General features: G+C 31.8%; 1 protein-coding gene across 1 annotated transcript in view; it reads left to right on the top strand.

Annotated features, from left to right (window-relative positions):
- The window catches only part of LOC130444139 (teneurin-m), a 794,904-nt gene that overhangs the window by 289,101 nt on the left and 480,933 nt on the right, over nucleotides 1-24,870 (top strand). The window contains exon 2 of the mRNA XM_056779175.1: nucleotides 4,139-4,217. Coding sequence (XP_056635153.1) covers nucleotides 4,193-4,217 — 25 coding nt within the window. The 5' untranslated portion in view covers nucleotides 4,139-4,192. The remainder of the gene's footprint in view (nucleotides 1-4,138; nucleotides 4,218-24,870) is intronic.

Here is a 24,870-nt window from a genome sequence, read left to right as displayed (position 1 = left end):
TAACTACGTAACTAAGAGTAAACCAAATACAACAGGATTGAAATATATGTCAAACTAATCAGTTCCACAACAACAGCTGGTACAACGGTGATTCAAGTTCGAATTTATCTCAAAATATACGTATACTTGTAATCAATCTGATCACTTGAGTATTTGACGCCTATGAATGCGTCGTTTTGTTATGTAGCTATAAATGTGGTGCTTAAAAATAAATGGATTTTTTGAAAAATATAAAGAAAACGCTTCTAATTATAGAGAGATTCGTAGTATAGACAGCCTTGTCTACCTATTTTGGTTCGTAATGTTTCACATAAACGACAATTCGAATTTAACTAGTAAACCGCGAGAAAGAGATGTTCTTAAGGTCAGGAATTTTCAATACAGTTAATTTTGGATGGGTTCGATGTAGAATTGGTTTTTTCTATTGAGCTTTGTTTATATGATAAAAATTCACTAGTTGTCCTGAAAACTTGTACAGATTGAAAACAAAAAATAAATATATATGCATTAGATTTATCAAATACTAATAGAATGAAAATATCTTAATCTCATACAAACATGTTCTGTATAATCACATAAAATCATAGAAGCATAAATTGGCCTATTGTAAATGTTATTTGTACACTCAATCTTTAACTATAGAGAATAGTGTAAATATATATATTCCCATTTCAAAGAATATTAAGATTCGAGCTGGAATTTTTTACATAGTTCTTAAAACCCAGACTCACTTCAAATTCTCTTTATTCTATAATACTTAATGCATTGTTGATCTCCAGCTATCGCTAATACAAATAAACGTTTATTTCAAATTCTGAACACATCGAAGTTCTTTTCCTAGCAGAACAATCGCAAGGGAAATCACTTTTCGTTTTCATTGATGTTTGATTGCGAAACGTTTGCTGGTGTAAAGTAGAAATAAACGAAAACGGGTATGGAACTTTCTGATAGTCTAGTACAATTTACATGGGTATTAAAGTTTTTATTTGTTTCACTGGAAGAATTACATTTGTCGCTGTTGAATTATGTATAACTTACGTGTAGTGGAACTAGCCCACATACGTATATACCGAGAAAAATCTTATTAGATGACACCAGCATATTTTAATTAATCAATTATCTGTCAAATTGTTTTATCGTTAAAAATATTTTGAATATGTTACGTATTGTGGTTTCAATGAACACAATAAATCAATGCCAGAGGTAGCTTAGCTAATACTGAATGACTGCAGAAAATAATTTGACACCAAAACTAAGAGCTTCCGCACTAAGTTCTGGAAGAACATTTAAAAGGTCAATATTATCTTTGGATTGGTTACACCTCTTTCATAGGCATCAAATAGTCCAGATCTTATTTCAGAGATATGCAAATATTTCCTTTAATAATAATGAAAGTGCTGGAGTTATATGGAATCAAATTAAGGAATCAATTTATGCACCAGAACTCACATATACTCAATGGTATTATAAATGTTATACCCAAAAGCAGTTATTCCTTCATCTTAATTTTTAGCAACATCATGATCATATTATTTAGAGTATGCTATAATAACAATATAAAGGTTTTATCTTTGACGGTGTTTGCAAAAGCCGAATAATACACTTATAAGTTATACAGTTATAAAAAGTGATCCCGTCTTTGGGATAGATAGAAAACTGAAAATATTTTTATTTCTTCAACGACCTTTATATTGAATACGGATCGGTATTTATCAATGCAAGTAATTTTTTTACGGTTTCATAAACCGTAAGAAGAAATCAAAATTAATACGTTCAAGAACAGCCTTTGGAACATCATCAGAACGATTTTTAGCTAATTTCACCAACTATAAAATAATACAAATAACCTTAATGGTAGATGCTTGAATTAAGTATTTATATTCACTTGAACTGAACCTTTAGCACTAAAAGAAATAGGTATATGAACGTGACGTACGGAAAATAGTTGTTTTTCGAGCTATGAGAGTAGAGGGGATTCAGTTGAATAAATGTTTTTAACAATGTATAATATATGTGCATACCAAATATAATGTGATACTTGGAATAGCGATTTCTCAGAAATGGTAACTCTTAGCAAAAAATATGGGGACTATTTTTGTAGAAAATTTCAAGATCTACAGCTTTGGTTTGAAGTTTTTTTGATAAAACATAACGTCTTAAAGGGAATCCAAAAAACCTTAAATTTTGACCTTTGATCCCGAATAATTTTTATAGCACACCTAGGATTTTTAAAACTTCATTTGTAATAGTAAACGTCAAATCTCTACCAATATTTGGCTCTCCGGGAATTTTGGTTAATTCAAATGTCTATATTGACCGGACTAAAAATATAATTATTTTCACAACAATAAAAATATTAGTGTGGTTTGAACCCTACGAAAGAATCATGATAATAGTAAAGGAATTCAATAACTTTTTTTTTGAATTGTCAATTCCAAAAGATATTTATGATTTATATCTTTCTTTATCATGTTTTCTAATGTGCAGTCAATAGAATTCAAAACTCGTTACAATTAAATCAATTATCGCTACCTAACTCCCACATACAATATCGTAAGAAGTGAAGTGTTGAGTAATATAAAATACGCCACAAAATAATACTATTGTTAATCATTCACATCGTATAAAAAATAGAAGCACTCAAATTCCGAAATTTGGAGCGACCCTGTTTGATATCAAAACCGCAAAATTAAAAAATGCTTGGTATCCAGTGTTAATGACACACAATAGCTGATATCCTACTGCTGCCGCACCATGCTGTCGCGTTCATTGGGTTTCATTCAGACCCACATTATCTATGCTGTCAGTGTCAGAATGAATTACATTCACTGACGATATAATTTATTTAGGTACAACGTAGTCCTAAAACTCCTATCCCTTTCACTCTTCTCACGTTCCATATTTCTGTTCCAGTTTCGTGTATATGCCGAATTTCATAACTTTTCTCTAATTTTGCGGAAAGGCAACCGCTTTACAGACCCGTAATTCAATATTCATCTCTCTTCCTTTGAATCTGTTGGTAGAAAATGAGAGTAATGCGTCATTTTTCCACTAATGTATATATAATTCAAATTTATTTCTTTAAAATATCCTGGTTATATCAACAACAAAAGCTGAGTGAAAAACTCATTTACATTTCATTCCTATAATATCGTTGTGTTCTCACCTGCTTCACATATCAGAAGTATCGTTTTCTTTCTCTAATATAAGTGTTGTTTTCAATTTGACGTGTGCAAATTTGAAATCACTTCACAATAGTTAGTATTGATTTAACTCTAAACAACGGTTTCAACGTTTTTTCCACGACTTAAAACACCTTGAAAAACAAATTGGAATTGAATTTCTAAAGCTTCTCTGACCTTCACTAGATGTGTTACTTTGAAGAATGACTTCATCTTAGAAAATAAAAAAGGCGCATGGAACAATATAGAGTGAGTGCGAATTTTTTACAAAATTATTTAAAAATGGTCGTGGTGCAAGATCCAGCTTGTCAATGGTAAGTTCGGCTTCTTAACGAAAAAAGCATACCACCAGCTCCTCTAAAAAGCTAACATAGAACTATCCATTCACTGTTTGTTGGTCAAAAACAAAGTTACGATAAACGATGGGTGGATATTGGAAAAAATTTGTTGTCGGTCACGACTGGAACACCTTCGCTTTTTTTAACGTTCCTTACCCATTTCTACCTACTGCTGACGTTATTTACGGATCTCGGCATCGTATGCAGTAATTTTTTTGATTTTCATCTCGTGTAACATTTTACGGAAGGTCTCTTTGCCGATATATAACTCACCAGAAAACGCGTGGTTAGGCTCCCGTCAAAGTCAATCAACGTACTTTAATAGAACATCAGGTAACGGAAGCTCCTACACGTGGATCGTCTTCTATTAACGGAACGGAAACGTGACGTAATTGGTGTACATCAATAAATCATAATTTATTCCTGCTCGGTAGCCATTTTTCTTACAGATTACGAACTATTCAGTCCTGCACTGTATGCTCTGTACTTGAGATAATAACTTTTCGGAGTCTTAACTTTGTTCATTCATAAAATATTTAATGAATAATCATTGTATATAATCTTCATAATTGAAGGAATCAGTTTATTTTTTATTGTAATCTGAGTTTGTCATTTCAGGTGAGTCCGTGTCCTTCGGTAGATCATTAAAAACTTTCCGACATATGTCCTGGGATGGCAATGAGCACTTACTCTCAAGGTTCGTATTATTTTCTTTTTAATATTTGCATGGACTCATTTAATAGATTTTCTAGAGATAAAACCATATTGAAAGATGTATTCGCCAATGTGTAACATATTAAGATTATGACGTTGTGTGCGGAGGAAATTAACTATTTCAAAATGGACAGTATTCCTAACATTATATCCTTATTGTACTTGTTATTTTAATCCACATTTTATCATTGTTTTAAATATGATCAACGGTATGCTACCGATACCATAATGAACGTTGTACGAACAATTTATTAAACTACCAATAAATTTGATTTGCACTTTCATAATCAGGAAACTGAACTCTTTGTCTGTAGGTGAAGACTCATTACTCCACTTTTTTAATTAAAATATCATTTTAAACTTAATATTTTCAGTCTTGAGCCTATCACTCCACTAGCGTTATAGTATAACGAGAAATTTTTGTTTCTTATTAATGGTGTCATCATGATTATTTTTGTTCCAAAAATGGAGCGTTTGCAAATAATGATAGAAGCCGAAAAATGAAACACGTCGAAGTGATAAAATATTTAGGCGTGGAAATACACAGAAACGACGCGGAAATAAATGGAAGAATATCTGGTGCATCAATTGCGAGATGCATTTTCAAGGTCACTCATAGGCAAAAAAGAAATCAGCAGGGAAACTAAAATGACGGTTTACAACACAATGTACCGGTTTAATATTAACATATAGAAGAACAGAAAGTTGAATTTAAGAAATGGACATAAAGTTTTATGGAGAGTAAAAAGAATAACATGTAAAGAGAGAATAAGAAACGAAACTGTAACACAAGAATTGAACATTGAATCAATAGCTGAAACAGTGGAACACAACAAAACAACACTTGGCTAGAATAACAAATAAGACAACTAACAAACCAAAAAGAGGTACAACTAAAAAAACAATCAAGAGAAAGCATAAATATCGAAAGAGGGAATACATGAAACTAAGCAATAACTACGACAAAAACTAAAAAACTATTGTTATTGATTACCTAATCAAGAGTACTATTTCATGTACTCTATTCTCAAACTAAATAATGAGGAATACAAAACCCTTTGGGAGGTGAATTGAAATGTTTGTATTCCCAAATAATACTTTTGGAAGCCGTCTAAGTCAGAATTTTTGGAATCGATGATGATATTCATGCTGATCACACTGAAGGTAAATTGTTTACCTCAGTCTCTGGAGACGATAATTAAGCAGTGTGTTGTTCACCTTGAAAGTAGTCTGTTTTATATAGATAAAATACAGGCGAGTTTCAGTAACCCAAAGTAATTATCAATTATTTATAATTCTTGTATACTTCCTAGCTCAAACTCTTCTTGTGTAGTCAAAAGAAAAACTACATACGAAAGAGTGAAGTATTTGGTAATAGATAAGATGGTGAAGGAAGGAAATTTACATTAATAGGATACGAAGAAGCAATTAGAATCAGTCGTTTGTTATAAGAAAATGATAAACTATATGGATTATAGGAGTGAAGGAAATGGAAAATAGAAAAATATCTTAGACTATCTGAATATGAACACGTAGGCAGAATCATTAGAGAAGATGTGTAACTAGGTGCAATATTGGGAAATAGAACATATAAATTAACAAAAATACATTTTTTCATAACAAAATCATCGTAGGACACCTGAGTTGGGTGGGGACATAATTAATTGATAGAAACTATAAGCTATATAAAATATGCATTATCCCGCATCACCTTGTATGATTTTATAATGTCAAGCACATCTATAAACATCATCACTATACCTATTTTATAGCTTCATCAATTTTTGTGTGAAAAATATACTTAAGTGCATACAACGATAGGGAACGATGCAAATAATGTCTATAAACGAGGAAATGGTATGGAAATTCAGTTTCGAATCACTGTTTTCTATCGATTCCATTGAATGAGATTTTATTACATCTATTACCAATGACACATTTGCAATGTTTTTTTCAATTACCGATATATGACATCATTTCGGGTGTGCTTGCGTTTCAGCGTTTTGGTGTTTGTTTACGCTGATATTGAATTTGTTCGATATAGAAAGAGATTTCGCAAACATTTATTGTATATGGCAATTGGAAGTGAATTGGTTTTAGTTTGTTCGCTACTATTATTGAATTGAAAAGAACGAATCAAAGTATGGAAGAATTATTAGTTTTAGGGAGCTTTGTTCAAAACTTAAAGTGTTTGTTTCATTTTTAACGGTGTTATCTGACACCAAACTCTGAGTAAGTCTCGTAAGATGTATCATTTTATAGAGGATGTCTAATAAATAATGTCGTTTTTCATATGTGAATATGCCTACGTCTGATTTGTCGAAACTTGTTTAGAACTAGTCTCTAACAGTCCTCTATTGTTAAGAAAGAAAGTTCCAAGCAGCAAAGGAAATATATGATTGAGGAGAAATAAAATTAATGAGCGAACGGAACAGCGTGGGTTTAATTGCTTTAATAGTGGAGGTTGATGCTTGAAGATCGTTCGCGCACATGTTAACCACTTGCATGGGATATTGAGATTACAAGGGAAGCAATAGAAAACCAAACTAGAGCCACCAATTGCGATTATTGGCCCCACCTAGACCTTCTAAGTATACCATATATCGACATTCAAAATAATTAGGTAAGATCTGTGAAAATTGTCAAATAGTGCCACACGTACTCAGCGAGATTCAAGCAAAGCAATGTCAACCAAAGGTGTATGAGCAGCCCCTTGACAAAAATGATCGTGTTTTTAAATCCATTATGAAAAATTAATTTATCTGAACAATCCGAATATGTAAAATCATTGGCTAGACTAAGTATAATTACAAGAATCTATCGCAAAGTGAAGTCAGTTCGATCAGAAAGACTTGTGAGTCTGGTGGAATTATGAAGATTCGGTGTGCTTAGAAATAATTCCAAATGGTCGAAATATCAATGTAAAACCATATAGTGGACAAATGAATGTATGATCCAGGTTTAGTCAACCGAAAGCTAGTTTTCTCACAACAAGACAATGGTATGTGGCATTACTTCAAAAGTTACGCGGAATAATATTAAAGACTTTAGCGGATCTTGCATCATCAGATTACTATTTATTCAGATCCATAGCAAAATTTTTGTTAGTTGAAAATACAATGAGAGAATTGTTTGTAACTAAGCCCAAGGAATGGTTTTACCTATGTCTCAAAAAGTTTGCTGAATATTGGCTTGAAATTACAGAATACTATGGGCTGTACTTCAAATATTGAGGCTTTCTTTTTGTATGATTATTTAATAAACATTGGAACTCGACATTATTTTCACCATATTAAATCTGATCAATTTTTCGATCTTCTTAAAGGTTTCGGAAGTTTGGTAAATATTCTCTGTTATTTTTAAAATGGATCGACCATAATCTCATCATGAGTATTTCTTTGCTATTTATTTAGATTATTTAATTGTATTTGAGGTACATATACTTTGAATACATTATGAAAAATTAGTACTTTCTGTATATTTTTATGTTACCTTTTGGTGGTGATTCGAATTTTGTTATAAGGGTACGAATGAATCCGTAGAACTTATCTGAGGGTATGTCAGACTATAGAATAAGCACTAAAACATTCAATTATTATTATTGATAATTTGACCAAGCAAATAAATTTTCCATTACATATGAGCGACATAGTATCAATATATCATTAAATTAAAATTATGTTTTATCTTATTCCAGCTTTGTTGTTATTTTGAAATATAACAAGGATTAAAAACCAATATTTACGGAATTTTCTCAATCAGTATTAGTGTAGTGTTCAATATATTTTTTCGCGTACGTATATGTTCCTTAGGATTTTTTCATTACTCACAAAACTATTCAATTAGACAGTTTTAGCAGAATACGATCTAAGAAACCCGAAAACAAAAACTTCCTAGCTCTGTAATCAATTAAATTCTGGTATATACATCCTCAAACCGCAATCGAATGCGAGAAATAGTGGAGAATTTGGAAACGGAGACAGACGAGGAGAAAATGTGGAACAGTACAGCAGCATAGCACAGAAACTTATGATGAGGTGACCGCTGTGGCACACAGGTTGACTTCGCTCGAGCACTCAGACTCGACGAGAATGGATCTGAGAGAATGCCTGGAATTCAATTAGTGATGTCCTAACACAATATCTCAGACAAATGGGAATTATTGGCGGAAGGTGTGACGTGGATTGTGTTCCTCGATTTCGGTTTTGCTCGATCGATTTTGCGGAAGTGAAAAGATGAAAATAAATAGTTTTGTTTGTATCAATTTGTTCACCACGTTCAATACGATAATAAATTTGTTTTGAATAATGAACATTCGAAAATCAACTTTCGCTATCGGAAAAAGTTTATTTTTGGATGAAAATAATTAAATCTTGGCTCTCATCATTCCTCACCTTAACAAACATGAAAATTGTGATTTTCTAGTTTCCTTGTTCCAATAAAAATTCTCAGAACATACACTTCTGTTTATCGAGACAGCATACAAGTCTTGGGACAGATTTTTACATTTTTCTAGCTGTGTAATTTTATTCTACATTTGCCGCCATGATCACCAATTTTAAGTTATTAGGTAAGTATGAATGAACTACTCTGATACCTTCCTTATCATTCAACCTCCGAGTCAGATTTTGTTCAAACTACAAACTTTGATCTTGATTTTCTTTGTTCATTTCGTGAATTATTAGTACGTCAGAAATAATTCTCAATGAATACCCGTTATTCATTAGAAGGTGACTTAGAGAATCTCTCTTATTTTTAACGAAGTTCAGCTCCTTCAAATTTTTATTCAAATGATCCCAAGAGAATCTCGTATTTCCCAAAATTAGAATCATCTAGAAACAACTGGATTGAATATATAATGGAAGCTATTTCGGAATTAAATATTACTTGACACCCTTTGACATTCAAGTCGTATTAATTTATTGACAATACAACTCGAAATATCTGGAGCTACAGATTTCAGTTGGTGACGTAATATAAAATTTCCTACAACGTTTAAACACTGTAAGATAAGCTCAGCTGAAGCGATGTAGGCCCTGCTTTTATCTCAAACAACTATCCAGTATAAGTTTTCTTGAGTTGTTGAATCTGGTTTCATTTATTCTTTATACGTATTCCTTTTTTTCCTTGTTTGGGAAAATGTCATAAGCTGATTGGAGTACTAATTTGATATTAAAATACTGTTTTTTGACTTCAAAATATTCACTTTCATTATTATAAGTTCTTTAATCAACCGCACTTTAAATTCCAAATAGCTGTAGTAGTTTTGAACATATTTCCAAAAACCAAATAACATATTATACGATATAGTATTACACCACAGTTTTTTCCTTCTCCCACGGTTTTGATTTATGTATTATTCACATTATCTTAACTGTCTCAACTTAAGTGCTTAGGGTCTGTATTTTATCAATAACGTTTAATAGTTTATTTGACTTCTAGTTCCAACGATTGTTTGGAAGGGGAATATCTTAAATCACTGATGTAATAGTAATGGATACTATTTTTATTTAAAAATTATGTAAATTCCCTACCTAAAAAGTTAATGCACAATTGAGAAAATTTGAAAACTCATTCCATGCATTTAATTCGGTTCAACAGATTTTCTCAACGTAATTCTGTTTTTTGAGTTTAATCTGTAATTTATGAGCATAATGAAATTATTATTGTGAAGCACTTTTGAACATGAATATTAGGAAGGAAAAGGGCTACCATTTAAGAAATTTGAAGTAATCACCCTCTTTGAATTGAAATAACGCACAAAATATTCTCTTATTATTTTGTCAAATTTGATTAAATTAATTTTGAAGTGTTAAAAAAATCATGAAATATTAGGAAGGAAAGGGCTACCGTTTAAGAAATTTGAAGTAACCACACTCTTTGAATTGAAATAACGTACAAAATATTAGAAATTATGATAAATAATAATCATGTGAAACATTCTCCTCCCTCGTAGTTAAAAGTGATTCATCGACCAATACCCAAATTACCTGGTTCTTTAGCATTCTCACCATATCTAAAGGCTGAAGTTTTCCTCATTTGACTTGTATAAATTATTTTCAACTGACTACTACATAGTGAAAGAGAGTAAAAGTCGTAGAAATCGAAACCATGATATAAATCTTCTCATACTTCTATAAAACCAACCGAGATTCATTTTGATCGAGTCTTATATGTCACCTATTTAATGCTATAAATTCAAACATGTCAGAGGCCGCTGCATAAATCCTGTAATTCTAGAGATCCTGCGGGATCCGACTGGGGAGAGGAAACGAACCGCAAACTCCATCCAACCATTACGATTTCCAACGGAATGTTTTATACCCTTATTCTCGACGCTATCAATACAAAAACATAATAAATTTTATTGAAATCAACACTATTTTCTCAACTACAGACGTTTTTTTCACGTGCTTAGGATACTTGTAGAATAAGACTGTGCGGAAACTGCTGGCTGCGCAGATCTGTACCGTAGAGAGAAAGTATTCGAAAAAAATGCATACTGTGTGTGGTGCGTGCGAATCATGCATTGACGTGAACTAAGGGGGGAAATTGAGGAATCAAATTTTATTAATAACTTTTTGGGAGCCTTATTGGACTTTTCTCTATATACCATATATTTGTGATATGTTTCTAAATCGTCTTGATTTTAGGTCTCTTCTTTCTTCTTCAAAGACAGGTAAAAATTTGACGTTTCGACCTGTTACAAAAAACTCTTTTGCTAATAGATCAGCTGTTTCATTACCATGTCCTTTACCCCAAATGAATATCATAGAGATTCGTAGAGATCAATTGTATGCTTTATTAAATAAATAGTGAAGGGTTAAAAGGAATACAGGATATAGAATGAGATCAGTTCATAAGTAGGAAAAGTTCAAAAGAATTGAAGTTATGAGGGCAAATTAGTATATTCTAGTTGTTTCTCTCAATTTTCATCCCTTTTATCCTTCTAGAAGCATTATGGATGTCTCTTCGTACTTATGTCCAGCTAACCAATCCTATAAAACCGTTGGTTTTCAGTGATTCTTATTTTTGGTTCCCATGAAGTATGATGATAAAAAATTCCATTCAAGTAGAAATTATTATAGTTTCATATGAAACAAAACGTTTCATTTTATATAGATTTCAAAATCTGCAATGAAATTCATGAAAACTGCATTGTAAACATTTTCACATTACTTCTGAAATAATAATAATTCACCTCAGTTCTAAAGTTAATTTGGCTATTATTTAATTTTTTACAATGAATTTTCTATACATAATAAACAGCTACAATCAATTCAATAAAGTCGCTCCAGAGTCAATAATTTGGAACGATCTATTCTTAAATGAATGACCGAAAAAAAAACTATACTAAATCGTGGCACGGACTCTCATCGATAAGACGGATGACCTCCATCCGTCGACCCTTCATTGTAATTCCATTCATCCCTAGAGGTACATGGGCGTAAAATTAACCCATTTCACTAACACAATACGAAGATTTAATCGGGCCCCAACGTATCTAATCTAGTAAGCCTGGAACTGGCATCGCTCCCATCTGGTTCTCGTTTTCGTCGTTTCGGGATCCTGAACATTAGTCGTCGAATTAACCAACTGGTTGGATTTTTTAATTCTACACTGAAAAAATTATTTCCTAATGAGTTTTTAATACCACATATATGTAAACTATTATACAATTGATATATAGAAGCCATCAGTATTTTATTCACGAATGATTAAAATAAAAAGACGAAATAAAAATATCCAGCTTCAATGAGATATCATTGTAACAATGTTAATTCCAAAGAAACAGAAATAGAAGGATAGATATGCTATTAACTCCTATAATTATCTGATACAACTCCATTTTTTATTTTACAGGGACTTTTATGTCGAATTTTTTTACTTGGTTTATCTGCATGATCTAAATTCTGCTAAAAATACTTGTATGGAATACTCTGAGATCTTTTCCAGGATTCTTGAATGATATTAGACAAACAACATACTTGAAAAAGTTGGCTATTTCTCTCTTTGCAGAATATATTAGACGGATTCCATGTTCTTCCTTTTCCTCCTCTTTCTTGTCTCAACTATTCCAATATTATTACACTGTCGGTTTCAAAAGTTTCTTGCCAATTATATTTTGATTTCATTTTTATTTTTCATAGTACTAGTTTGTCTGAAGTGCAACACATGGAGACCATGGACATAAACTTTTGAGATTTACGTTTTCTCTTAAGATTCAATGTATTTCGCTAATTATCAATGAAGGAGTACTGAGAACAAGTAAAAGCGATTGGAAGTTGTTACAATCACTCAAAAGATAACATTACATTAAATGCACACGTTTAGGGGTGATAAATATCAATCAACAGGATGAAGAAAGCAGTTCTGGCAGTTAAATGTTGGAACCTGGAGAGTTCTGGAGCATGTTCTGTGATGTAAGCAGCATAGAATTATTCCAAGTTTCTCATAATTTTAACCAGCCTAATCTATTCTAAACTAGACCTTAAGATTTGTTACACTGTTGGTTGAGCTCTTTCCCCTCGTTTTTCTTAACCACTTCAGAATTTTTTAATGTCTTGTTCTGTTACCTTGCCACCTCTTTCTTTGACATAGTAGGCATTTCAAAAAGGGCTGGGTATATCGCATATTAACTGAGAATCCTATTCGCAAGATGGGTGTCGCGTTTGCTCACGATGGAACGTAAAACAGAGTCGTGAAGATGTTTCCATTGAGTGTTTGGCAATGTTTCGCATAAATAAAGTCGAATTCTCGCGCTGTTTCATAACCATAGATTGAACGTGAGCTCATCACTTCACACCCCAAACAAAAGAAGAATAATCAAAACAATAGACAGAAAAGGGAAAACCAGCTTTAAAGAAGGCAAAGACAGTTTCATCTGCAGGCAAGGTCATGGCGTCGTTTTTTTGGGATGTGTTTGGGATAATTTCCATCTTGAAAAGTGAAAATTTATCAAAGGCGAATATTAAGCAAACTTATTGCAAATCAAGCAAAAACAACCACATTTGGCGGAGAAGAGAGTGTTATTCGCCAGATATGGTCCCCTCGGATTATTTTCTGTTCCCAAATTGAAAAAATGGCTCCATGGTCAAAGATTCTCTAGCAAAGAAGAGATGAAGTAGGCAGTTAATAGCTATTTTGAGAAGCTTGACGATTTTTATAATAAAAAGAATATCGAACTTCTCAAACATCGCTGTATGGAGCTGTTGAGGAATAAACAGTTTTTTTATCAAAATTTCTATTGGGTCAGGTACTTCTGGGGCCATCCTCGTATGAAACTAGCAACAAATTTAAACACAAATAGAATCAGGAATTCTTAATATACTGTTATTTAAACATTTCGAGAAAAATGTCACTAATAGATTTTCAACTTCTGTTGCTGATTCCTCTTATCTGTTCACAAACACCTCGCTTTCCAACGATTCTTTCATATACTGCAATTTACCTCCCTTTTCGATAAAAAGCGTTCACTGAGAGCTCATATCTTTAGGTGAGGATATTGGTTTTGTCTTGTTTCTCTTCTTCGCACTGTGTCTCTAACTCTTCGTGCCCAGCATTCTTGGTACTATGTTTAATAACTCTCGAAAATATTCACACTCCTGTTTATTCCACTACTATTCTTTTAGCGACATTGACAACCAAGTTTCTCAAGGACTCAGCTGCCAATTATTTGCATTTGCATATGAAAAGCATTTACCACCATACTAGAATATGAAAATGTATGTAACTTTAATCAATTTTTGATGGCTGGTTCATCAATGCATGTTGAAAGAGTAGAATGAGTAAACTCTTAATGATAATTAACTGATTTTATTGATAACTTTTCGTTATTATGATTGGAGAATATATTGTATTTTCTGGAATTGAGAATATATTCTCAGATAGGCTTTTACAAAATTACCATAATATGAAAAAGAATCATTCTTCTTTTGGAAAGTTGAATTAAATTGCGTTAACAAAAGAACGCTAACGAGAATATCCAGAGGCAAAAAAATGAGAAAATTAGTGATAAGAGAGATTGGAAGCAGCGTACACAAAAGATAAACTTCATAAATAAAAGCATTAATGAGACCCACTTCTTTATTTTATGCTGAATAATAGAAAAAATAGCATATACTCCGTTCCATTATAAATAATAAGGGAATGATTATTCCATGAAATGTTTTTATAGATATACAGGCTTGGATAATAACTCAAATACTCATAACTGTCTAAATATTTTTTTCATTTAGTGTGTGCTTCGAGTTATTCATTTACCTTAAATCATATCAGAGCCATTGAAGACCATGTGTAGAAGAATCAATCTTATGTGGCAAACTTGTAGTATTCTAACAATTCTTGTAAACCTGGTGTGTAGAAGTTCGCCACGAGTGGGATGATTTTCAAAGTGAACTTAATTTATGTAGATCTAATTTATTTCATAGGATTTATCATTAGAAGTTGTAACTAGAGAGGTAGCTTCTTTAGCGTTTTGGTCAGTAGTTCCATGGTGATTATTGTGATTGTGAAGAGAATTAAGTGATCTTTTTTCAAACTAAAAAAATGAATTGCATAAATTTAAATTTTTTTATGTAATAAGCAAACAGGGTAAACCTGATTACAAATGAGTAGTTAGAGTCGTGTCTGCCATGTCTGTGGATATTGATCTTGAACTTGTAGGTTGTAGTGTTCAGGAAAGATGTGCCATGGTAGAACGCGTTCATTAGCCACGTCTGCCTATCGAGCAGGTTCACAAATATAGACGGGATTATGTGGGAGTATCGTGGGAGTATCGTTAAAAAAAGCCAAATTGTCCAAGTTTCTGGCAAATTTGGGTCGCCTATTAGTCGAATTAGTCTCTTCTGTATTGAGTCAAGCATCCGCAAGGAAGGAAATGTACGAATGTTACTCCAAAGATGGACGAATCTCGGCCTTGTAAAGAAGAAAGATTAGAAGCAATAGTGATTCGAACTATAGTTAATTGAATTAATTGACTACTGGCATTGAAGTTGTTGAAATAAAATGAATTCGACTTGTAAATAATATTAGAAAAGAGCTATATTCACAAAAACATATCAATTTCCAACAGTAAATGGTCATTTCGTCCTATTTCTTATTTATCCAAAACTAATAGTTTATTTAGACATTCTTTCGACACAATTTTATCTGTCATGATTTAAATACCGAAGAGTACGGTATAATGCTACTTGTAACAAATATATTATGATTTCTATGTATTTGGTAAGTTTAAATTGAAAACTGAGAATTTTTTCTATCACACGATTATGAAAAGGAAGAAGCAGGCGAATAAGCTAATCCTTGAAAAGGCATGAATTTCCTTTTCTCTGCTAATATTATTTTGGCAACATTCACTTTTAATATATTCTATATGAGAAGCTTGAAAATAAAAAAAAATATTTTAACGGACTAACTTCTCTTAGTTAAAATCAAATTTGAACAACCATCAGTCGAGTCACTCTTGCAAAACGTAATATACCGTTTATATAAGAACTAGTTATAACGTAGACGATTTGATATGAAGAGTTTACTTAGAAACGCATTTTACTCACTTTTATGAGGTTTTGAAGTGGTCTGGAAAAGTTCTACGTTTATATTAGAACTTTATGCTGTAAAATAGGTCAGGCCTCATGTCTACACTTGAAAGTCGGGACCTCATTCCATTTATTACAATCTAAACATGACATTTTGAAAATATATCATGACACCGTTATAAATGTATTTCTCAGGGACGCCTCATGAACTTTTTTTCATTTATAACTTAATGAAGAAATGTGGCCGAAAAGAATTTCTTAAACTGAATTTATTTTAAGAATAAAAAGTCATCGGAAATTCGTAATTGATTGGTTGAGAGAACTCCATCTAGTTACTTCCAGTCTTATTTCAAATTGCTGTTCTCTTGTCGTCTTTTATACAAACACTGTCATCTTTTTGAAAATAAACAAGTGTAGTTTGTTAATGAGGCTATTTTTACAATAATTTTTCGGTAATACAATCGATTTTTAGATCTAGTAAGGAAGAAACTGCTTATTTTCCATGGGTTTTAGAATGTTACCGCTTATTTTGAAATCGACGCGAGTAAGAAATTATACTGAATATATTATTTTTATGCATTTGATTTTAAGCCAGATTACCGTGAGATGTATGAAAGGGGGCTGCGACATTTAATCTTTTATCAACGCCTTTCTACTTCTCGCTTGTTCTTCTATTTCTTCTAATTTTATTCACCTTTCTCATGTTTCTTTTTAATCCTTTTTTATGTTCAACCACTGTATAAATTAGTTCTCCTATGATTGATAGAATCACCTCACATCATCAATTTCCTTCTGTATTTTTAGAAAAATGTATATTTTTCTTCCTTTTTTGTATTTTCATGTATTTCATATGCATCCACACTTCACCATATAATAAATCCATTTTTATTGAAATTATTTTTTCTTTTGTTTTCCAATCTATATATAATACTCACCATCTACCCCTCTTGCCGCTTTTTTACTTTATTTACTTCATCCCTTCTCCTTACTTTTTTGTTTCTGCAATACCTAGTATCTCTAATTTAATTTTTTATTTTGTCCTATCTGAACTTTTTTCCTTCCTATTTTGGGAAATTTTCTTATTAAACAAAAAAGAAAGTGAAACTTACTGTTTTGTTTAATAATCGTTCGTTTAACTTTTTTTTTCGTTTAGATTTTTTTTGTTTATCATAATTTTGTTTTCACCTTCTTCGTTAATGAACGTTCGTTGTCCCCATTAGGCAGACTCAATTTGTATCTCAATTCCTTTCGTCTCTTTTATTTGTTGTCGGGAATATTCATCCTGTGCATCCCTTTTCAAAACATGCAGGGTCACAATATTTTTCCTTGGTATTCTCTTCATCCACTGTATTTTTTCTTTATTCTTTTTTTGGTTGCTTGTTTTCTTTGTCTAGTATTTCAATTCTTAAATTCCGTCATCATCTCTATTAACATATCTATATTATTATGTTTTTGTATCTTCTAGGTTGTGTTCTTGAAATTTTCTTGATAGAAAATCCAAAAATTAAAACCTAGAGTTTCTGAACCCTTTAGGTTGGGTTAGCTTTGGTTAGATTAGGTTGGGTTAGATAATTTTACAAATAATTCCTTAAAAAATCGACGGAGGAATATATTTTATTTTTTTTTTGGACAATGATTCAACAAATAACATAATTACTTTAGGATATGAAATAAATTTAATTTTTTTCAAGAAAACTAAGTAACATTTCACATGGGCACATTTAAATACTTGTTCTTCATTTCATAATTAAAATCCTGAGCAGCATAATCTTCCATCACGAGTTGTCTAATCTTCATGACAATCGCAATCACATGGAGACATTGTAACAGAAGTTAAAATTTTATGGCGAGTATAGAATTCACGTTTATCAACGCCCACGAAAAATGTTAAGAGATTGCTTCACCATTCCACAAAATAAACGAGACAATATTTCTATTGTCGTGTTTTAACTCAATGTCGAAATTCATTATTTGAATATATCAGTAGTTCGTGTCTCCAAACCTTCTATCTGTCGTTGTTTTGTATCGAAATTTGCATTGAATTATTTGTCTCAAATCTAGTAATTCATATAAAACATTTATATGTGAGATGCATTCAAATTATTGATATGTCGATTTCAATAACAGTCTTCTCTCTGAAGTTCATCTTGAAATTAAGTTCGCGATCGACTCGACTACCACAGAGCGATGCGGATGTAAAGTTTCCTTAAGAGAAACTTAGATACATATAGCTGGATGTAGCCTGAAACTAATCCTGAATTGGAATAGTCTAAGTTTGTTACTTACGGAAATTAGAAACCCGTCCAGATGATTACAGGTTTAATTGCATCTATAGGAGAATAGACAACAGCTATTGTGACTCGGAGTTAACGTATGGGACGGTAGAGGTCTACTCTAGGGAACTTGTCATTGATAGAGCTAAATAATACAGGCTAACTTCTCTATAAAATCACAAAAGGATACAAACATGAGCAAGTGAGTGAATGAAGCGGAAAGTCCTATATTACACTCCACAATACTTAATAAAAAGAATAACAGCTACAAACATATTTATGTGAAAATATAACAATAGAGATAGAAAAATCTAACAGTGGTTGAGATAATTGATAAAAAAATTAATGGTGAAAAATAATTAATACAGAAATCAAATAATAATAATCTGAGCCAATACAATATTACTTTCGCAGAAAAATTTGTTTAATACTTCGCGACAGCTTGACTGAGATTAACAAACGCATCTGCGTGCTCTTCCTATGTCATATGATAACCCACGTTATCGTCCCGAACGTTCGAAAATGTGGCCTGTTAATCTGGAGAAGTCCAGCGCCACGTTCAATACGATGGTTAGATGCCGAATAAATGTTTTCTTTTGCGGCTTTCCAAACTGTCCGGTGATTCAGTATAATTTTAAAAATTTAATGCTATAAAAAGTTTGTGATTTTGTGCAATTATACAGTTGTATTCAAATTAAGTAATGTGAATATTTGAACAAAGAAAAGATAATACTAAAAAAGAGAGGAAAACCATTACGGAGTATTATAGATAAAACTGTTGTAAGTAAAGGAAAAATTTACTAAAAATATTGGGGCCAAAAATAATTGTATTTATGGAAATTACATGGTTTTCCCTGCTTACGTGTTGATGGTGATTTAAAGCTTGGGCGGTTAACAATCTAGACCACTAAGTTTAAAGAAAAAAGATACGAAAACGCGAAAACCCATGTTTATAATTGCATGGAAGATGTACTATTAGTATTAACCAATATTATAGCTCAGTTAGAATCTGATTATTGGTTAAATACAAGGTAGATCCAGATTGTAAGTTCCGTTTATACTCCTATAAGAGGCAGCGCTGAAATCGCAGTTTCGAGCATACGCGGCAGTTACTCTAACTCAAGATGAAGAAATGTACGCCAATTTTAGATCGCTAATACCAATGTGTTATTTATAGTGCTGCTTCATAATGTCAGCCTCAATAGAAAATGCCACTGCTTGTGAAATCAGATCTGTGGTTCGTTTTCTAAATGCAAAGAAAGTTAAAGCAAGAAACTAAATGAAATCTAGCTGCGTGAGTTAGAGAACAGTGATTCAATTATTCAAATATTACTCATTGGTCTATTGCTACGAAATCTTACCACAAAATTGAAATTTGTGAAATTTTGTTCACTTTGGGTACCCCAGTCCACTTCAGTTTTTCATACATTACAATGAAGATGGTGATGATTTTCTTTCTCGGATACTCAAGGGGGATCAAAGTTAGGTATCTTACGTTACCCCAGACACTGAACGACAATCAAGGGAATGGAGGCCTACTACTTCTCCAGCAAAATAAGCCTAATGAATTCCTATGTGCGTCGGTTTTTATGACGGAAAAGACATTGTGCTGATTGATTTCTTACCACGAGGCCAAAAAATCAATATACATTACTTATTGAGAGGCTATTAAGAAAATACGACACGCAATATTAAACAAGTGCCGAGGATTATTGTCAATAGGTGTTTTTTTTTTTCACCACTATAATGTCCGACCCCACACTGCGAAAGTGATAAAAACAGTAAATTGGCTGATACGTGTTTGATCATCCTCGCTCTTAGCGACTGTCATCTCTTCTTACACTTTAAATCTTTTCTTAATAGTTAACACTTCAACTATGACAATGACAAGAATAGCGAACTGAAAGAGAAAGTTGGTACATGGTTGAAAATATTATATAAAAAATGCATACAAAAACTAGTGCCACACTATCACGAGCAAACAAAATTGTAGAAGCTATGTAGAAAAGTAGCTCAGACATTTTATTTACTTTGTAGATATACGTCGTATATATGAAAGAAGAGGTATGGTCAAAATATGAATTGTATTGACTTTTGCGAAGCACTTGATTGGCTTCTAGCGAATATGATAATTCCGATAAACGTGGCATATTTCTTGGAATTATAGATTTTTTCACTTATTTGGATGACAGAATAGAAACATTAGATAGGTTTTTGATTATTCAGGATATTTTTGAAAAATAAAAAAGCGGATTTTCTAAAAGATAATAGAAGTAATGTAGTAAAGTATAGCAAACACCTCATTAAAGACGTTAAGTAGTGTTTAGTGACTCATATGTTAATCGTGCAAACATTTCAACAATCCATCATTCCAGCCAATAAAAATACATAATAAAAATAAAACAATGGAAATTTGACAAATATTAAAAAACTTTTACAAGGTAAGTTTTTTCGGGAAACATTGCTCCCAAAAAAATTCTTTCACAAGACGACATGCTGATCTCAATTTTCTCACGAAAATATTAAAAATATTTCTGTTTTGGAAACAGGCAAGTATAATAGGGAGAGAAATATATACAGGTTTCAATGTCATAATAAAATTTTTCAATTTTATTGAAAAAGCGACACAAATTTGTATTAGATAACATAAAATAAATATAAAATAACAAATTGGCTTAATAATAATTATAATAAAATATTATAATAAAAGAGGCTTTTCCTAAAATTTGTTTGTAGGCAAGTGAGAAAAATAAAAGTCACAAAATAACAGACCAATCTTTAATAATGAAAGAATATTTGATTTTATAATCTAAACAGGGGTCGGAAATCTTTTGGCAGACATGAGCCGCAAAGTAAAAATATTGATAACGACGAACTGTACTTGTAAGATATCTTTTTGTAGACAACAACCTAGTTATCTATTGTAGTACTGCAAGTGATATTAAAAATGCGAAATTATATATTTCTATTCATTTTAAATATAGATGAAAAAAGAACAATGAAAACAAAATGAGGAGATACCTGTTATATAACAAATACTCAGATTAATTAATGAAAAAGGAAGATAATTGAGAAAACTTAGTGTGAAGCTTGAGGCAGTATTCGAGAGGCTATTTTCTGTTTGTCAAATTTCGTGTTGATAAAATTTTTAGAGTAGCTCTCAATTATTTTTCTGTAATCCAGAATTGCCAAAAACATTTAATTTGTCAAAATTGAATGGTCAATTCGTCAAAATCAGAAGTCAAGCTACTGTATAATTTAACAAGAATAACAATTTCACGGTGTTTTAGAGTGTAATTACATTGAAGATGAACCACATTCATTTGTAAATATTTTAAACGTTAACCAAACAGTCGCAGACCGCGGGAAGAGAGGTCTTGAGCCGCGCTTTTCCGATCGCTGTTCTACAATAATTTCTATTTTTTCAATATGCATATAATTAATTTTTCACTCAATTTTTGTTGAGCTTATCAACAATTTTGCATCCAGTGAATATAGACTTTTATTTTGAGACCAAGGATAAGAAATGGTTGCAACGTCCTTCTTAAAAATATCCAATTTAAAGTTTATGAGTAGTAAGTACTATTTATATGATATATGCACACCTCCACTCTCTCTGTACCCGACTTTTAACATAAATTCCTTTTATTTGATTAATTTTCCAGTTATGAGGCAACGCCGGGCCGTCGAAAAAATAATGTCGCTAAGAACATGCCGTAATTCCATATTTCAGCTTCTTTCTTGCGAGAATGTAAGGAAGTCGTTAAGAGTAAGTTTATGTCCTCGATATTTCTTCATTTGTTCCCGTATTCCCCAGATGTTGGGTTCCTCAGTTAGAGATATCATTATTTTTTCTTAAGTCTGTTTTCAGTTTCCATCTCAACTTCCCAAGTTTTTACTAAGCAAAATTTATTTATTATTTTATCCGTTTTTGTAGCGTCAGTATAAATGAAAACTTTCTGTGGGAATATATATCTGGAAATGAGGCACTTGTTGAGGATGTCGGATAGTAAGGAAACGTAGAACTTTTCTAATTAATGGGATATGTTTCCAAGATTTACTTTCTATTGACGTTCTTCTTGTATATTACTTATCTCAAAAGAAATGGTATTAAGCTTCATTGAGAAAATATTAAAATTTATATTTACCTCATAATCACATGAAATGATGAGAAAAATGTTTGTGTTGATGAATTTATAGGTATGTTTATTTAAACAGAATTCTATTCTATAATGATATGAAATTAGTACTAAACAACTTTGACTGAGGATTTTTTTAAATGAAAATTGCGATATAGGTAGTCGGTATTTTGAAATAAATTTAAAATTTTAATAGTAGTTTTCATCAAAATGCTTATCTATGTACAATAGTAATAAATATGTGGTGGCTCAATTATACAACATTATCGTTGCTTTTGTAAACTGTCAAATAGTTATTCATCATAACTTTCAAGATATTTATACGGATTAAATTATGACAAATAATTTAATTTGATTAATTTAGAAGATCACAAACACTCACTTAAACCAAAAGCCGGCGATTATGCAAAATTTTGATTATAATAAATCTTTCAAATTTTTGGTGAATCATCAAGCGTCTGCAGCAAGCAAAAATCAGCCTATTCGTTGTTCTTGTTACTGGAGTGACTGAGACCCAAATGAAATATTGTTGTCGTCACTCACCAGTTTAATTTTGCACAACACAAGCATAAAGTACATCATTTTGACCAATATGGCTTTCATAATACCTCTGCTGTCTGCGCAGAATGAAATTACAGTATGTCTATAGCGTCGACTCTATAGAGCCAGACTAAATTCCATTACTTCGACTACTTCGGCTTGGAAGAAGCGGAAAAAAACTACTTATTCTGGAATATCCCCCTCAAAAGCCTGCTCCAGCCAAGTCATTACGTCGGAGCCATTATTCGATATTGGGGAGTCACAGACTCTTCTCTTTCAATAATGTGTGCCTTCAAGCTTGAACTATTAACGGTCACAGATTACAACTCAATATGTCGCAAACAGAATGGATCTGTGCACAAAAAAATATCGATTTGGAGTAGACAGAAAGTTATCTTAGGTGCTAGATTGCATTATCTAATTGCTTCTTCGACAGTTGCGGAGGGTCTATAAGGTCTTCATACTGAACAGACCGTGAATCAAATATTCTATTGTGAAGTACTTTATAGATTTCGAAGAAAAGTCCTGAACAATTGGTTCCTGGACTACGACAATGCACTTTACGACTAGTCATTGAGAGGCGCAGCTTTGAGCTTCTGGGAAAATTGAAGTGTTTTTGCAGTCACCTTATTCGCGTAACTATCACTTTATAACTTTTTTCCCAAAAACCAAATCTTTATAAAAGGAACGTAGTTTGAATCTATTAGCGGCTGGGTTCTATGGGAGGCTCCAGCAAAGACTTCCTGAATTATTACAACGCCTGGTCAAGTTGTTGCATTAGTAAGGAAGGGAATTACTTTGGATTTGATCCTATTCTCATCGAATATTTCTATAAATGATTTTCACAGCATCAGTCTGTTTAATTAATTGTCAAATCTTGTATAATACATATTCGTATAATGCTGAAATCTCCCTCTATATTTAGAATATTTCTTCCTAATAAACAAAGTGAAATAAGAATAGTCCATTATACTGAATTTATTCTTCCTTTACACGTCTACAGTTAACAAAAATATTGTTAACGTGAAATCTAACTTAATGATCATTCATTGTCGCTGAACCACAGTTGTGGTGTCATTCAATAATTCATTTGAAAATGTAGCAAATTCAACTGACTACTTACAAAAGAGTCGGGAAAATCTCTTCAATATTTAACAAATTAATTAATGCAGATTATTCTCAATAAGGCAATGTTGACAGCCGTAAAAAGGGAACACACATTAAATATGAAATTTATGTGGTAACAGTCGACAAATGAAGATAAAATGAAATAAGAGTGTTGAAACTAGGGATGGTATCCAATTTAAAATAACCTTTCATTCACTACATCGAATAACTTTTCCAATAATAAGCTTGAAAACCAAATTAAAGGTTATGGAATCATTAAAATGGGAAAGTGGAGCAATAGTGAAGGAAAAATTCATAAATTCTTAGTAGAGTCCTGATAAGTTTTTTTTAATGAAATCACAATGAGTCACTGTATTGACAAGGTTATATTTCCTTTATAAAATATTAAAATGTAATTTTTCATTGGAAGAAAACGGTAGCATACTTTTAAAGATTACTGGATCGGGTACATTAGCAAATCCCGTCAATACGTTTGCAAGATGTCTATAGCTGTTATTCCTGATGCAAATAAGGATATAGCTTCCACTGTTTAGTAATAATATTTCAATATAAAAATTTGATCAAAGGTATAAAAAGAAATCAGGTAATAGTATTTGTTTTGGTGCTACTGTAACCTTATAAAGATAGTAGATAATCCGAACCTAATCGACATTCACCGGGTTGATAATAGAATCAAACATATTTTATAATAAATTTCGTATATTAGAAAATATATTGAAAATTGGTAGACAACAAAAATCCTGGACAGAATATTTTTAATTATTTTTTTAAGCATGATTTTTCATAAGATGATGCAACATGAAGATAATATTAAAATTTTATACTGGACTTAAAGTATAAAATACATAAAATGTGCAGACGTAGGGGTGACTATTATTTACCTGGACAACCTGACCTGACCTGACAGGTATAAACAGGTATGTCAATACTAGGCACTTTCACTTGATAAGATAATAGAAAAAAAATTATATCAGCATAAATCCCTGCTTTGTTCTGAACACGATGATATAGAGTTGACT

This window comes from Diorhabda sublineata, chromosome 5 (genome assembly GCF_026230105.1).
Source record: "Diorhabda sublineata isolate icDioSubl1.1 chromosome 5, icDioSubl1.1, whole genome shotgun sequence".
NCBI lineage: Eukaryota > Metazoa > Arthropoda > Insecta > Coleoptera > Chrysomelidae > Diorhabda > Diorhabda sublineata.
Note: the sequence above shows the minus strand (reverse complement) of the source record. Positions and strands in the feature narration are given on the sequence as shown.